Genomic DNA, 16275 nt, shown 5'->3' on the forward strand with positions numbered 1-16275 from the left:
ACGATGTAAATATTTAGGTTTAAAAGTGAAAGGCATAAAAATGTCAAATGATGCCTAAATGTGGATAAAAAGTTCAAAGAAATTCAGCTACATTTGATCTTCTGAAGTCAGTTTTGCTGTCAAGTTTAAAACTTAACAAATTTTTCCTCAAGGTTCTTTGTTTTAAATAATTAGGAGAGAAATTATATTTTATAGTTCTTTGATTAAATTTTTTATTGTTGTGAAGGATTGATTTACTAATATTTACCGTCTGAAGTTCACTTTCTCCATCATATCACTTCTTTGTCTCTACAAAATAAACTAAGTATTTCACACAAAACAAGTTGACATCTTAAGATATTAAAAAAATGTGCAAAACATGATTGATTTTTAATAATTCAAGGCAAAACTGAACTCAGAAAAAAACTTAGAAAAAACTTATACCTGAATTTGTCTGTAAATTTTAACATTTCGGTTTTACTTCTTTGAAGACGTTCTGTAATATTTGACCCGTTCTGTGTTTGATGAATGCTGAACTCAAAGACGTTTCATGAAGAAGACAAAGAAGGAAAAAGAGTTGATGTTTTTGTCATCTGTACCTTTCTGAAGAGATTCTTGTGCTTCTCGTTTTGGTCCGACCTCCTCAGGTGCTTTAATGGAAACGATTTCAGTTTTCTCTGCTTGTTTCTGTGGTTTGACTTTGTCAACTTTCTCAGGAGTTTTTTTCTCACTGATCACCTCTTCAGCCTTTTTCTGAGGAGGTTTAACCTCAGGCTTTGACTCAGAAATTTTCTCTGGGAGTTTCTCAGAGACTTTTTCTGGACGTTTCTCTACAATTTTTTCTGAAAGTTTCTCTGAGATTATTTCTGGAGGTCTCTCTGGGATTTTCTGTGGAAGTTGCTCAGAGATTTTATCCGGTATTTTCTCTGGAAGTTTTTCTGGAATTTTTTTCTTTACTTTCTCTGGGATTCTTTCAGCCTCCTGCACGACTTTCTGTTTACTTTCTGCTATTTTCTCCAGAGTTTTTTCCTTGACCTCAGCTTTCCTCGCTGCTGATTCAGATACTTTTTCAGGTTTTTTGCCCAACACAGCCTCCTGATCAGGTGTTTTCTGGAAAACCTTTTCAGATTTCTGTTGGGACTTGAGATCTTTAAGAGGGTTTGACAGAAAAACATGCAGAAGATATGACCATAAAGAAGAAGAGAATGTGCTAACGCACAAAAAAAAGAGGTTAATTTCCTAAAATCTAACAAATTTTAAGACCAGCTTAAGAATACCTTTGTCCTTCTGAGCTGACTCTTCTTTGGGAGGAGCCGCTTTAGGTTCTGGTTTCTTCGCCGCTTTCGGGAGATCAGGAACTTTTTCTTCCACGGGAACTTTAAAGAGTACCATTCACAAACATTACAAGACTGTTCAAGGTCAGGGAATGTCAAAACACTCCAATGAGCGTCACAAACACAAGACACAACTGAAACAAACACAGCATGCACCCTCATCACCACAAAAAGAACTTCAGCTTTTAATGTCAGGAGCTGCAGAATGAGCTTCGGATACCTTTGACTGGCTTCTTCTGTGATTCTTCTGCCTCTTTCTGTACTTTCTGTGGGACTGAAGGAGGTGGAGGAGCATCCACCTCCTTCTTTACTGGTTCTTCTGGCACTTTAAAAAGAACAAATTGTCCTCTGTCACTATGATAACCTAAAGGCAGTCAGTTCTCTCAAAGAAGGAGGTAAAAAGGTTAATAAGACAATCGGACGAAGATTATTTTCTGGGTTGAATAATCCAGAAGTTTGAGCAAACGAAGGAGGGGTTTGTGTTAGAAGATGTTGTGTACCTTTCTTCTGAGTTTCCTTTGGTTCTGGTGTTGGTTCTGCAGGTTCTGGTTTAGGAGGTTCAGATTTATGGACTTCTGGTTTTGTTTTCTTTGGTTCTGGCTTTGATTTTGGAACTTCTGGTTCAGGTTTGATCTTTGCTGCCTCTCCAGGGGCTTAAAGTGACATTCATACGGTTTCAGAAAGAATCGCTTCCACATTCGAAGCTAAACACTTTGTTTTCATACAACCGTAAAAACTCAACACACAGATACAAACAGAGCAGAGCATACAGGAGCTGAAACAATTAACTGGATTAATCAATTATTGAAATAATCGTCAACTCCTTTAGTAATCGATTAATCGATTAATCGTCAGAATAACTGAAAACAAATAATCGTTAGTTGCAGCCACAGAGCATACCTTTGGATGGAGGAATCACTGGCTTCACTTCTGGTTCCGCTTTAGAAGCTGGAGCAGGTTTAGCCTTTGGTTCTGGTTCTTTAGGAGCTGGAGCAGTTTTAGCCTTTGGTTCTGGTTCTACTTTTGGAGCTGGAGCAGGTTTAGCCTTTGGTTCTGGTTCTACTTTTGGAGCTGCAGCAGGTTTAGCCTTTGGTTCTGGTTCTACTTTTGGAGCTGCAGCAGGCTTAGCCTTTGGTTCTGGTTCTACTTTTGGAGCTGGAGCAGGCTTAGCCTTTGGTTCTGGTTCTTCTTTAGGAGCTGGACCAGGTTTAGCCTTTGGTTCTGGTTCTACTTTTGGAGCTGGAGCAGGTTTAGCCTTTGGTTCTGGTTCTACTTTTGGAGCTGGAACGGGTTTAGCCTTTGGTTCTGGTTCTTCTTTAGGAGCCGGAGCAGGTTTAGCCTTTGGTTCTGGCTCTGCCTTTGGAGTTGGAGCGGGTTTGGCTTCTGGTTCAGCTCTGGGCTTTGCTTCAGGAACCAGTTTCTTGGGCTCAGCTGGAACTTGAGGTTTGGCTTCATCTTCATTTATGCAACATAAACATTAACTGATGTTAGAGTCTGAAGAAGAGTTTTAAAGAGGTTGAAGACTAAGAAGAAAGAGGAAGATTAACAGAAAAGCAGACACCAGCCAAGTCCAAACAGAACAGAACAAACCCAGATCAAACATCACGAAGAAGTGAAGAGATCTGAAACTCCAGATTGGAGCCACAGAGAAGAAATACAGACCTTTGGTTGGAAGTCCAGGCTTCTCTTTTGGAGCAGCGACTGGCTTCTTCACCTCCTCTGGTTCTGTTAAAGACACATTAAAACAACAACTAAAGGAGCAGAATCAAAACACGACAGCATTAACCCACATTGCAAGGAAAGTTATTGTAAAGATAAACAACATTGAAGAAAAACATTGTAAATATTCAGGCAGAAGTAGAATACCTTTGGGAGCAGAAACTTCCTTCTTCTCTGGGACTGAAAGTGCAGGAATCTTTTCCTCTACTGGCTTCCTGGCCTCTGGTTCTGCAAAGTTTTAGTTAAATAGTCTGAGCATTTTCAAGAATACTTAACGGCCCATACATAAATCCATCCCTGAACAGATTCATACTTTTCTTGGGTTCCTCCACAGCTGCAGCCGGCTTCTCTTCAGGCTTCTTCTCAACTTTGGAATAAAACACAAACCATGTTAGGAATAAATGAGAAGTAGTCACAGGTGAAGTTACTTTAAGACAGGGCAGAAATAATCTCAAAATATACATTTATTGTACATTTCTGTCGCGATACAGGTCTTAGATATAATTGATAATGGTCTTAAGAATGTGTGAAATAGTCTTAAGTTTGAGTTGGTGAAACCTGAAGAAACCCTGAAATCTCTCTCAATCAAATTTTGTGTCGAATGTCCAAACTTTGAATGATGTTTCTGCTTTAACATGCGACTGAACTACCTGAACACAACACCTTGATTATTGTGTCGTTGGAAAAAGATATTGCAGAATTAATATGAAAAATAATCATCTTAAACTTAATTAGAGGATACAAATCTTGATGGCGCTCTGTGTTACCTTTAGCTGGGATTTCCTCCTTCAGTTCAACTTTCTTGGTCTCCACTTTTTCTTCAACAGCAACTCTGGCAGCTGAAACAAGACACAAAGACTTATAATCAGTGTCTGAAAACATTTATAGCTATGACAGAGAATTAGGCCATGCTAGGAAAGGAACCAAAAGAAAAATTAAATTATGAGAACAAAGTAATAAAATTGTGAGAATTGCAGAATTAGCAGAATGAACTTGTATCAGAATAGTCTTAATTTCACATGACAATATTCTTTGATTTTGTGTTAACAAGAGGTTATTAGGAGAAAAAAAGAGCAACGTTAACACAACGGTGATACCTTTAGTTTCTGAAATTTGTTGTGTTACAGTCTCTTCTGTCCAGCTCTGATACTCGACTGAAGACGATCAAAATCACAGAAGTAACAAGAGACAAACAGAAGACATTTTGGAAACAGTTTGACATTAAATAATGAAGCTTTCTGACGTCTCAGAGAAGAAGAACAAACCAGTTTACACTAGTAGAAGAAATCTGAAGTTAGCATAGATTTAAGGTGCGACACCAAAAACAGCAAAAATAAGGGAGTGTTAGAGAAAGGAGTGAGGCACAAAATGAAAAAAGAAAATCAGGACAATGGCAACATTTATCCAAGACGGTGATATTAAAATGGTGATGAAGGAGAAAAGAAGAGGGTGGAAAAAAAGAAGAAGATCTTGGTCAAATCGATCTGATACCTCCAGAGACTTCACTAAATAAGAACAGATTTTCCTCACTACATTTAAACGTTATTATTTTTAATCCTAACAGGATGGAAATATAAAGGACTCAGATGTGGGACAGATAGTAGTTAGATGGTTAGAAGCTGATGAAGAGGATGAAGAGGGAGAAACATGGTACCTTTCTGCTGCACCTCCTCTTCGTACTGATACGAATATTCAGCTGATTCTTGTAAAGAAAAACAAAACATTTCAGCCCCCATTATTAAGTAAAATGTGCTTAGTTTTGTTGTTAATAAGATCTGAGTTATGCTCATGTTAAGGAAGATTTCTAGATAAGTACCTCTCTGTCCGATCTTTTCTTCATACTGATAGAACTCAGAGGATTCTTGAAGAAAAACACATTTTGGGTCTGTTAATAGCCACAAAGAGCCGTTTCAGGTTTTATTTTAGTCCCTGCAGCAGTCTGAGAATCTTACCTTGAATTTCTTCTGATGAAGGCACTTCAGGCCTCTGAACTGAAGAGTCTGGGAAATCTACACAATACGGAGAATGGTTCAGACCAAACAACTTTCCTGCTGTAAATCTCAACTATCATGATCTGTCTTTTTTACCTTCTGAAACATTTTATACCAATAAATTTTGGAATAATTAAATTTCAATACAGGAATTTAATGAACACAGAAATTTATGACAATGACCAACATCACTTTGGCCATATCTGTGTTTTTGGCTCTGTTTTGTTTCATCTGGATATTTCGCACATGTGCACAAAGTTGGAGGGGATAAATACGATTATACTCCTTGCCATCCATAGCAGCGCTGCCACAATAGAACAATTCTGTTAAGAAAATGAAACCTGGAGATGTATGTATTATTAATTTAGCAAGAGAAAAATAATGCAGAAAAACCATTGAAGAATCTTGTCCACACTGTGCGCGTGTCCCTTTAAGACGCTAAGCTACATGTGTTCAGGCTGCATAGTCACGCGATTTTATTATGAATTATTGCTTGAGTAAAATTTCTGGATGAAGTGTTTTAACCAAAAATGTACCAAAGTACACCTGCAGTTTCAAAAGTTTTACATTAAAATAAATTAATTTGGAAAAATTTGTATTTATGCCTAATTTTTTTAAATTATCTGAATTATTTTCATTTTATCCTATAAAATATCAAAAATTCCACAAAACTTTAATTTGGTCCATCTGTTTAAGTTATTTTAAATATTAACTGTATATATCAGCACTCGAGTCGTCTTTTTTACAAAATAATTTTTTACAAAACACTTTTTTACGACTAAGTAATTTCTTGGGTTTTTCTTTTTACTTTTACTTGAGTAAAAATTTGTTGGAGTAATGCTACTCTTACTTAAATACCATTTTTCTGCAAATGTGACTCCACATCTGAGAGGACAACAAGAGTTTCCAAAAGTGTCCCTTCTGAATAAAATTTACCAGATGTAATTTTCTGAATAATAAATGACTCACCTGTCGGTACCATCGCTAATTCAATTTCTGTGAAAAAAAAAAGTGCGTTTGAATTAAAGTCTAAGATCGTCCAAAGCTGATCAGAAGCAGAAAAGTGGGTGCCTGACTAATAACTGTACCTTTGCCAGACAAATAAAGCTCAGCTGTGCTCTTAGCCTCTCCTCTGGGCTCCAATCTCACAATCACTGAGTACACGCCTACATGGGATTAGTGATGAAGACACTCAGGTCACAAAGAACAGCAAGAGGAGAAAAATCTGCAGGCGGTCTCTGGAGCCCAGTTGGGCTCTACACACCTTCATCTTCAATGGTCACATTTCGAATGACCATGAAATGTCTCCTGCCTTCGCTTCTGAAGTTGTACTTAGTGCATTCTTTCAGTTCCCACGTGTCTTTGTACCAAGAAACAATTGCGTTGTCGAAGGACACCTCGCACTCGAAGGTGGCCGACTGGCGCTCGTTGACTTCCACGTTGTGGATGCGCTTGGTGAAATGAATTTGTTCGGCTAAAACAGATAAAGACGTGAATGGGTGAACGTGACAGTAAGTGGGTGGCAATTTTTCACCAAAACATCAGCCACACAGTTAGAAACGACCGCAAAATGGATGTTGATGGAACGTTATGATGACTGGTTGTTGTTGAGGATGATGGTGCAAGACAATCATGGATTTATTATTAAGACAGAGTAAATCTAAAAAGAAGAGGAAAAAGAAGGCAAAAGCCAAATAGCCAACATTAGTTTCAGGGGTTTTTTCACACCTGATAGTCCAGTAGACTCAGTTCGATTGGGGCCCAAAAGTGCAACATTTGTTACATTTTCAGCTGGAGCATTTCGTTTTCAAGCTGTATGATCTCAAACGATCCCAACCATTAAGAAAACTATTCCACCAGTCGTTTGTGGTGGCGCTGCAGCAAGAACCACTGAAAGAAACAAAACAAAAACCTCCAACAAAGAAACTGAACATTACTTCCTTCTTGAAGCTGACCTATTTAGAGTTTACTTTCATTCATCTTTTATGTTGTAACAAAGCCTTTAATATATGTATTTGAATGTATTTTTACACTTTTAAAAGTAAAGTATACAAATTATTTTATTTTGCTTATGTGTAAATTTATTTTACTTTTTTTAACTTTACTTTGCATTTTACAACACTTGGTTATTTTATATTATTTTTATTGTAATCTGATGTTGCTTATAGTGTTGAAGATCTTTCAACACTATTTACATTTATTTAACTATTATTAAAAAAACTCAGACCGAGGTTTGTAGGTGGACCAGTTGGATTTTTTGGTCTGCATCAGTTTGATTATGCGCTCACATCTCCCCAAACCAACCGGACTTTCAAGCAAACGGACTGGAGTTTGATAAAATCTGGACTGGTGTGAATTCACCCTTAGAGTCGGATGAAAGAGGTTAGTAATCGGGCAGAGCATCCATCACGTCTACAGGAAGGTTTCCAGGTACAAACCTTCCACCTTGAGGTCCGCTGAGGACTCCAGGTGCTGGTATCTGCAGGAGTATCTGCCCCGGTCTTCAGACTTCAGGTCTTTGATCAGAAGCTTCTGAACTTTGTGTTTCACCTCGGACGAATACCTTCCCTTCATCTCTAACTGCTTTCCGTTTTTGAACCACTGAGCCTCAACGTTAGGAACAGACAACTGACAAGACAGACTGCACGCCTGGCCTTCCTTACCCGAAGTGTCCTGCAGGTGCTTCTCCACCTCCACCTCTGAAACACAGAGAGAAGAAAATTCAGCTTCTGCTCAGACTAGAAACTCAGTTTGAGATGCAGGGGTGTATTCAGGCAGGGAGCGGTTTCTAGGTATACCGAGAAATGAAAAAGTCATGGTTTCAAACCACTAAAATATTCTGTCATACTGTCCCTGCAGTATAACGGAGTTCTCACCTATTTACATTACAGCATGAAAAAGAAAATGCAAAACAACACATTTTAGAGTTGTAATAATAATATCGCGATATGTTATCTTACTGCTATAGTTTCATACCGGCCCATGCCTAGTTGTGTCAGTACTGACCCGTGACGGTGAGCTTGGCGCTGGAGATGTGCGGCCCACACACCACTCGGTAGTTGCCCTGGTCGGACGGCTGGCACCTTTTGATCTTGAGCAGGTGGCGGTCGCCGCTGATGCTGATGTCATATTTGTCGTCTGTGTCAAGCTTCTGCGTGCCCTTGTACCATGACAGCGTGATCTCAGGGTAGTTGATTTTGATCTCGCATTCAAACACCGCCTCTTCGTTGGTGAAGACGGACTGGTTGGAGATGTCCTTCACTACGGTGACAGGCTGCAAACAAAACAAGACAATTATCGCTCATGATGGTGACAGAAACTGCAACAATTTCAAAGCGACGCTTTATTATTTATTTAATGTTTTTTTAACGTTGAAGTGTTTAACGGTGTGTCCTGACCTCTGTCCTCTCCATTCTCTTCTGCAGGTCGGCCACCAACCGAGCCATGTCCTCATCTGACTCTCTGTCTCCACGTTCCACTTCCTGTCAACAACAACGGCATTACTCAGCAACGTCCTCAAATAAGAAACCCTTATTTTCTTAAGGGTTCTTCTTACCAAGTATTTTAGATCTGGTTTCTCCTGCAAATATCTTAGTACACTTGAACTAAAATGTAAAAGAAAAAAACAACTTACAAGTGACTTCAGTAATACATAAGTGCTTGTTTTAAGTAAATAATTCCTTGATATTTATTAGTTTTACTGGCAGATTGTTTTACTTATAACAAGACAGTTTTCTAATTTTTATAAGTTAAATATTCTGCCAGTGGAACTTAAACTTTTCAATAAATATTAAGGAATTATTTACTTAAAACAAGGTCCTTTATTTGGCTGAAAAGTTACTTATGAGTTAATTTAGTTTTATTTTAAGTGTAATAAGGTATTTTCTCTCAAAAGAAAACTGAATACTTGGTAAGAGTTTGTGTGTTTGCAGTGAGAGACGAGCAGCAGACTGTGGGAGCCTCACCGGTCTTCCACTTTCTTCGCCCCTCTCTTTCTTGAGCTGCTCGATGGCCTGAAGCAGACCTCTGTAGTCGGTGATGCCGTACATACGGGCGTATTTCTCGTACTCTTTGGGGTCGACGTTTCTCAGCAGCTCCACAATGTCGATGTCCTTCTCCTCCTGAGGACTCTTCTGCTTCGATGGTGTCCTGAAGGGACAGAGATCAGATGTTAGGAGTTTGTTCTGACAGATTTCAGCTGAGAAAGTTCTGGAAAGAACTCACTTCTTCAGTTTGGCTCGGAGGTCTCCCTCTAGTTGCGGCGCCTCTTTCTTTCCGTCAACGTGCATGTCGGCATTGCACTCGATCTCGCCGTGCTTGTTGGAGGCAACGCACCGGTACTGACCAGAGTCGGACTTGGTCACCTCTCGGATCTCCAACTTGGACTCCTGGCCCTTCTGCACGATTGAGATGCGGCCACCGTGGGTGAGTTGCCTCCATTTTCCCTTCATCCACTTCACACTCGGGATCGGTTCTCCTCCAACTTTAGCAATGAAGGTGGCAGTTCCCTCTGTAGAGAAAGAGTTAGAGGTTAGGTCAGGAAATAAACACCTTCTAAAGATTTCTTCTCTCCACTTTGATGGTCTTACTCTCTGTAACGTGTATGGATTTGGGTTCCTCGATGAAGAATAGATTATCCAGTTTTTTGGTTGGAGCTGCTGCTGGAGTCTCAGGTTTAGCTGCTCCTGGTTTCTCTGTAAGACAACAACACAAGGAAAAATTTTCGCTAAATAAATGGTAAACTGAATACACAACATGCATAGTCAGATTTCTGCAGACAAATAAATGACTAAACGATTGTAAATGTAAAAAAGTATCCTGCTTGTCTGGCACATGAAAAAAGAAACAGCAAACCATACGTATGCTAATTTTTTAAAATCTTTTTCTGGATTTTCTTTGTCTTTTTAGTAAGAAGATCAGAATGTGGCTCACTCTTAGTTTATTTAGATATTTATTAAATGGTTATGCTCACAACTGTTTTTGGTTCCTAATAATGAATTAAATTAAAAGCAAAACCCTGGAGGAATACTTTGTGTTGCACCTTACCCAGTATCAATGAAAAAAATTCGCCACAATAAATTTATAAGTAAAATAACATATGTGTACAAGTGAAATGTGCGTTATTTCACTTAGAAATTTTTTGTTATACGTGAAATGTCAATGGAACAAGCACTTTTTCATTATTGACAAGCTTCTATGACAGAAACTAGACAAAAATACTTGGTAAAATTATGAGTTTTTGCAGTGAAGGTTTAGATACCGGGTGAAATGATCAGGAGGTAATTCGGGTTTTACCTTTAACTGTGACTTTGGCCTTGCAGAACTCAGCGCCGGCTTCATTTGTAGCCTTGCAGAGGTAATCGCCAGCATCGTGTTTGGAGGCCGAGCTGATCTCCAGACTGGCTGTACCATCAGAAAAGCCGAGCCGGATGCTGCCGGCTGATGAAAGCTCCTTCCTGTCCTTCATCCACTGGACCTTCAGAGGGGCGGACCCACAGACGTGGCACCTGAGGCTCAGCTTATCGCCTTCATCCACAGTCACAGGTTTGAGTGGAACATCAAACACTGGAGGCTTCTTGGCTTCTGCAGATGAGATCAAATGGTTTGAACGCAGCTGCAGACACAGGGTTCGGTTTAATCTAGAAACAAAACTTCTGCACCATGGTACTAATGGGCGATCCATTTCATTCTGCACAGCACAATTTTACAAAAGGCAGGTTCCTGAAAAGGTATTAAAAATTCAAAGTGGCCCAGTGAGCAGAGGCTGTCACACTGAAATGAATACCAAAAGATTTGTGATTTTGGTGATCCTTTAGCTGCTTGAAATAACAGACTGGAAGACATCAACAGAGACTAGAACAGGCAAAAACAGAGACAGGAACAAACCAAATAACCAATGGGAACAAATAAAAAAAAAGAATAATTTTAACTTAGTAAAAGTGAAGGAAATTAAAGGGGACCTATTATGCTTCCATCAACACGTTATGATATGTCCATAGTGAAAGTCATTCCTAGATAATCAGAATTTAGCAGTTTTAGGGCCTCCTGTCACTTTAAACACTTTTCTTTTCCAGCACATACAGCAGTAAAACCAGCTGACCAAACATGCTGGAACTTCACTGGGGTTGCTAGGTGACTGGTGAAACTCTGCTGGGGTTGCCAGGTAACAGAAAGGCTGTGTAGATGTTTTAAAGAAATTGAACTGTTTGTAGAAGCAGTGGAGCCAAATAGAAGTACAAAGACATCCAAAATGTACATTTCACATAATAGGTTCCCTTTAAAGTGTATCTGAACTGTTACTTTTAAGAGGAATTTAACTTCTTTTACAGCCACAGGCTGTTTTTCTTTGTATTATATAAACTTTTTTTTTCCTCTTAAAATGTTTGTCACATCAGCCGATGAGTGAACTTTGAACACCAAACCCACCCAGGATGCCCACAGTGACGTCGCAGGAAGCACTTCCAGCTTCGTTGGAGGCCTGGCAGGAGTACCTGCCGCTGTCGGTCACCTGGCTGCTCTTGATGCACAGAACCGCCACATTGCTCTTAAAGCTGATATCGTATTTGTCAGAGCTGTGGATTTCCTTGCCGTCTTTGAACCAGCTGACCGAAACGGGCTGAGAGCCGGAGACTCGGCCCTCAATTTTTACCAGTTTGCCCTCCATGTCTTCGATGAGCTCCGAGGGCTTTTTGGTGAACATCGGTGGATTTTTACGCTCTGAAACCAAGAGGTAAAAGAAACAGTGAAGAGAAGAAGTAGGTACTCACCTAAGACTTCCCTTCAGATGGGTTTGAGGGTTTTGGATGAGAAGACCAAAATACCTTTGACAGAGATGTCAGTGGAACAAGAGTCCTTCCCCATGTCATTGGAGGCATGGCAGAAGTATTTTCCTGTGTCACCTTTATCCGCCTTCAGTATGGTCAGGTGGGCAGTGTTTTCCACACAGCTGATCTTATAGTTCCCACCAGAGCGGATATCTTTATGGTCTTTGGACCATGTGACTTTGATGGGGGCAGACCCAGTCATGTGACACTCCATTTCGATACTGTCACCCACCGTCACCACCCGTGGTGACAACTTTCTGTCAAAAACCGGAGCGTATCTGGGTTCTGCAGACCCGTGAAGGAGCAGCAAGAAGATAAAACAAGAAATCTTTAGACGGACTCCAACTGTTTTGACACACTACTAAAGCACAGAAAGGTTTCTAAACCCCTTACTCTCCACTGCACACATAATCTTAACATCATCTAATACATCTAAATATCTTCTTTGTTTAAATACTTTAAACAAACAAGACTCCAGTTTGATCCAAGTTCATAAACTCAACTTTATCTAGTGACACTTCTAATCATTTGTCATCAAAAGCAAAGTTAAACTAAGACCCAGAACCCTCTGCTTCTTTTGCAAACATCCTACAGTGGGACTATAACAGACCTTGCATGGTGAGTTTGGCTCTGCAGGACGCTGAGCCAACACTGTTGGTCGCCACGCATGTGTACTCCCCAGAATGCCTCATTTCACCACGGCTGATCTGCAGCACAGCCGTATTGTCGTCATATAGCATAGAGAACTCGCCTCCCTGTGTCAGCGGCTCGCCGTCTTTCAGCCATGACACCTCAATGGGTGATGAGCCGGCGACACGGCACTCAAAACGCAGCGCCTGACCCTCTATCTCCTGCAGGCTGGTGATCTTTTTGGGGAAGGAAGGAGGCGTTTTGGCCTCTGGAGAAAACAGAGGAACAGTAGATGTAAGGACTTCTCTAAATTAAATTCTGCGTTTTCTTAGGGTGAATTCTCACTCGGGTGTTTAATCCACTTTATTCAAACTCCAGTTTGTTTGCCTATATCCCAGTTTGTTTGGGGAGATGTGAAAGCTTAGTTGCGCTCTGATCTGGACTAAAAAACAGAACTCTGGTCCGTTTAAAAAAACTACAAAACCAGAAAGCAAACAATAGCGCAAGGCACTCTGAGTAAATAAAACCAAAATGAATGCGAGTTTAGTTCTAACAGCAGAAATGACAATAAAAGAGAAATCCTACAACTGATAACATCTGTTGCACTCCATTCTTTTTTACATTTTACGAAGAAGGAAGTTGTGCTCCGTGTCTTCTTCAGAGGCTTTTGTGTAATTTCTTTCTGTAGTTCTTGGTGCAGTGCCACACAGGCAAGGAAGGGAACAGGTTTTTCAGTTAGTCTGGTTCACTTGATGCAATGCAGTGTGAAAAAGAACCACAACAGCTGAAAATACAAGAAGTTTTCCTATAATCTATGGGACTATCAGGTGTGAAAACCTCCTTACCGAGAACATTGAGTTTGCAGGTGGAGGAGGCAGAGCCGATCTTGTTCTCCGCCTTGCAGGTGTACTCCCCAATGTCAGCTTTGGTGGCTTTGGTGAGCTTCAGACTGGCGACGCCCTTTGTGTACTCCAACTTACAGCTGGAGCTGGAGCGCACTTTGCCGTCAGCCTTGAACCAGGACACCTTGATCTCAGGTGTACCTGCCACCTGGCACTTCAGACACACAGCATCACCAGCTGTCACCTCCATTGGCTCCAGAGATTCAACAAAGTATGGAGGCTCTGTTGACACAATGAAACATGGGAGTGAGGACTTCTTCAGCAGAAGAAAATCAGTCAGATTTGAAGTAAGACTAACCCAAAATGGACACAACAGCTTCACTTGTGTCCTTTCCTGCGTCGTTGGACACCTGGCAGCAGTACGTCCCTGCAGCTTCCTTGTCGTCTGTGCTGAGACACTCCAGGATGCAGGAGCTTTCCGTCGTGGTGATGTTGTATTTGTAGGAAGCGAAGATCTGTTGGCCATCTTTGAACCAGCTCACTGTGATCTTTGGAGTTCCGGTGTACGAACACTCGAGCGTTAAAGGTTTGCCCTTCTCCACTGACACGTCCTTCAGTTTCTTAGAAAAGGCTGCCGGTTCTGACAGACACAAACAAAAAATCCTATTTAAAACGGAAACAAAACAATCTCTCTGTACATGCGAATTTTAAACACCTCTCTAAAAACTTGTAGACTAATAACAAACTGGCTGTACTAAAGCTAAAGTGCTAATTTCAATCATGTTGACATCTAAATTGTGTTTGTCTCCAAAAATTAAACACAACTGAAAGTTTACAAAGCGACAAACTAAATTAGCACTTTAGAAGTTATCTGTAAGAATTAATATAGGGGAAGCTAAGTGCACAAAACATTTTCAAAGTTAGCTAAAAGTTAGTTTTGCTAATTGTGGCCACAAATGCTGATTAGCATGCAAAAGAATCATCATCAACTCCTCATTTTTATCAGACAAGATACAAACTTACTGGGACCTAATCCTTCCTGGGTTAACTTCATATCTCCTTTCAAAGACCTTACAGACCTTAAATTATCTAAAGAACTGTTATCACTCCAGAAGAACCATTTGCTCTCATCCTGGTTCCAACTGGAGCTTCTAGGACTGTAAATGGAGGTGAAACTGACCTTTGATTGTGAGATTCACAGCACAGCTTTCTTTTCCTGCATCGTTGATGATCTGACAGGTGTACTCTCCAGCATGGGATCGGTTCACGTTGTGAAGCTCCAGAGTCACTTGGTTGTCTTTCAGGGTGAAGCTGCAGTCCTTCCCTGGCAGCATCTCCTTGGTTCCTCTGAACCATTTCAGGGTGAGGGGCGCGCTGCCCTTCACCATGCCTGAGAAGGTCACGTTGGAGCCAGGCATGGCCTCCATCGGCTGCAGTGGCACCACGAAAGACGGAGGTTCTGGGCGAGACGGAAATATCCAACAAGATGGAATTAGAATGTAATAGGGAAAGAAGTTATCAATTAATGTGTTAATTAATGATTGACCGAATAAGGATTAATTAATAAGAGGCCATTTTCTTAAAAACCTGAGACTTGTAGTGGATAATATGTTGACAGTATGTTGAATCAAAAAACATTGTTTTGTGTCAACTTTATTAAGAAACAGAAAATTGAGGTTTTCTCACATTATTAAACTTAAATAAATTGACAAACTATAAAAAACAAGAATCTCTGAGGTTGATCAATAGAAACATAAAATATGGAAAGAATAAAAGATGTGAAACACATAATTCCCCAAAAACAGAGAGATGTTCATACAGAAATACCATCTGTTGCTCTTAAAGGAATGTTAAAACTTTCCTCAATGAAGGGAAATAACTGCCATCAAAACTAACTCTGCTTATTTGTCCAGTTTTCATATTTCAAAACAGAACCGCACAAAGATCATGTTGTATCTCTCAGTGGACTCAGTTAGACCCTTTCTAGTATCAACTGGCTCTGATTAAGGAAGACCCATGGCGCCCTCTGCTGGATGGCAGCCAAACTACAACACTAACAGTAGGTCTAAGCAGCAGTTGGAGCTCATTTTAATCTTCAATCCTTCGTTAAGAAACAACGAATTACAGGTAGATTAATTATTTTAACCTCCAGAATGTGACTTTATATGTTTCACTGAACACAACCAAAACAGAAATGGTCAACATGAAGCAGGAACCTACCTTTGACATCCAAAGTTGCTGACGTTTCGCTGAAACCAGCCTTGTTGACGGCTTTGCACTTGTAAACTCCGGAGTCAGTCAGCCTCAGGGTCGGCACTCTGAGCATGCAGCTGTTGTCGCTGAAGGAAATCTCGCAGTTCGGCCCGCTCTGTATCTCCTCACCATCGTGGTACCATGAAATAGTAAAAGGTGGGGATCCCGACACTTTGCACTCCATCTCTGCAGCTTCTCCTACAGTCATCTTACAGTCCTTCAGTTTCCTGGTGAACGATGGAGGAACGATCTTATCTGTTGACAACAGAAGCAACAATTTGTGAGAACGTGCTCAGGTTTACAAGTACAACTCAGTGAATTACAATATCATAAAAATATTTTTATTTTAGGAAATTAGAGGTAGTCTGCCCTTGCAGGTTTTTAACGTTTGTGCAATTGACAACTTTATAAAATACAAAGGATGTTAAATATATGTTTACAAAAGTTAAGAAAATGAGTAAAGATAAAATAAAACCACATACACTACAGCATGTGTCAAACTCAAGACCCGTGGGCCAAACCTGGTCCACTAGAAGTTTTTATGTGGACCTCCAAACTCTTTAAATATAACCGTTGACACTACAGTTGTGTGCTAAAATGTCACTTTGACAACCAAACCACTCCTGTTTCGTTTTGTGCCAAATAACATCAAGGCAAAAAGATATTTAATACTTAACTTTATGAGAATCTCAATGCAGAAACG

At 40.2% G+C, this 16275-nt stretch overlaps 1 protein-coding gene across 6 annotated transcripts in view; it reads right to left on the bottom strand.

Moving 5' to 3' along the window:
• ttn.2 (titin, tandem duplicate 2) overlaps positions 1-16275 on the bottom strand; it is a 202484-nt gene that overhangs the window by 119269 nt on the left and 66940 nt on the right. For 5 of the 6 annotated variants that reach the window (XM_055052995.1, XM_055052994.1, XM_055052996.1 and 2 more), the window contains 29 exons: positions 15540-15827; positions 14500-14778; positions 13678-13959; positions 13323-13601; positions 12458-12745; positions 11845-12132; positions 11450-11740; positions 10319-10606; positions 9613-9717; positions 9248-9533; positions 8989-9172; positions 8422-8505; positions 8030-8297; positions 7462-7722; positions 6288-6497; positions 6112-6189; positions 5993-6019; positions 4985-5041; positions 4849-4893; positions 4687-4734; positions 4130-4186; positions 3800-3871; positions 3346-3399; positions 3180-3260; positions 2976-3038; positions 2214-2768; positions 1814-1966; positions 1534-1638; positions 1257-1355 (listed from right to left, as the gene is read on the bottom strand). In XM_055052995.1, the coding sequence (XP_054908970.1) occupies positions 1257-1355; positions 1534-1638; positions 1814-1966; positions 2214-2768; positions 2976-3038; positions 3180-3260; positions 3346-3399; positions 3800-3871; positions 4130-4186; positions 4687-4734; positions 4849-4893; positions 4985-5041; positions 5993-6019; positions 6112-6189; positions 6288-6497; positions 7462-7722; positions 8030-8297; positions 8422-8505; positions 8989-9172; positions 9248-9533; positions 9613-9717; positions 10319-10606; positions 11450-11740; positions 11845-12132; positions 12458-12745; positions 13323-13601; positions 13678-13959; positions 14500-14778; positions 15540-15827 (5175 nt within the window). The remainder of the gene's footprint in view (positions 1-1256; positions 1356-1533; positions 1639-1813; positions 1967-2213; positions 2769-2975; positions 3039-3179; positions 3261-3345; positions 3400-3799; positions 3872-4129; positions 4187-4686; positions 4735-4848; positions 4894-4984; positions 5042-5992; positions 6020-6111; positions 6190-6287; positions 6498-7461; positions 7723-8029; positions 8298-8421; positions 8506-8988; positions 9173-9247; positions 9534-9612; positions 9718-10318; positions 10607-11449; positions 11741-11844; positions 12133-12457; positions 12746-13322; positions 13602-13677; positions 13960-14499; positions 14779-15539; positions 15828-16275) is intronic. The other variant, XM_055052999.1, reaches the window with a different exon arrangement.

The sequence above is a fragment of the Poeciliopsis prolifica genome, unplaced genomic scaffold (assembly GCF_027474105.1).
Source record: "Poeciliopsis prolifica strain line A6 unplaced genomic scaffold, Auburn_PproV2 SCAFFOLD036, whole genome shotgun sequence".
NCBI lineage: Eukaryota > Metazoa > Chordata > Actinopteri > Cyprinodontiformes > Poeciliidae > Poeciliopsis > Poeciliopsis prolifica.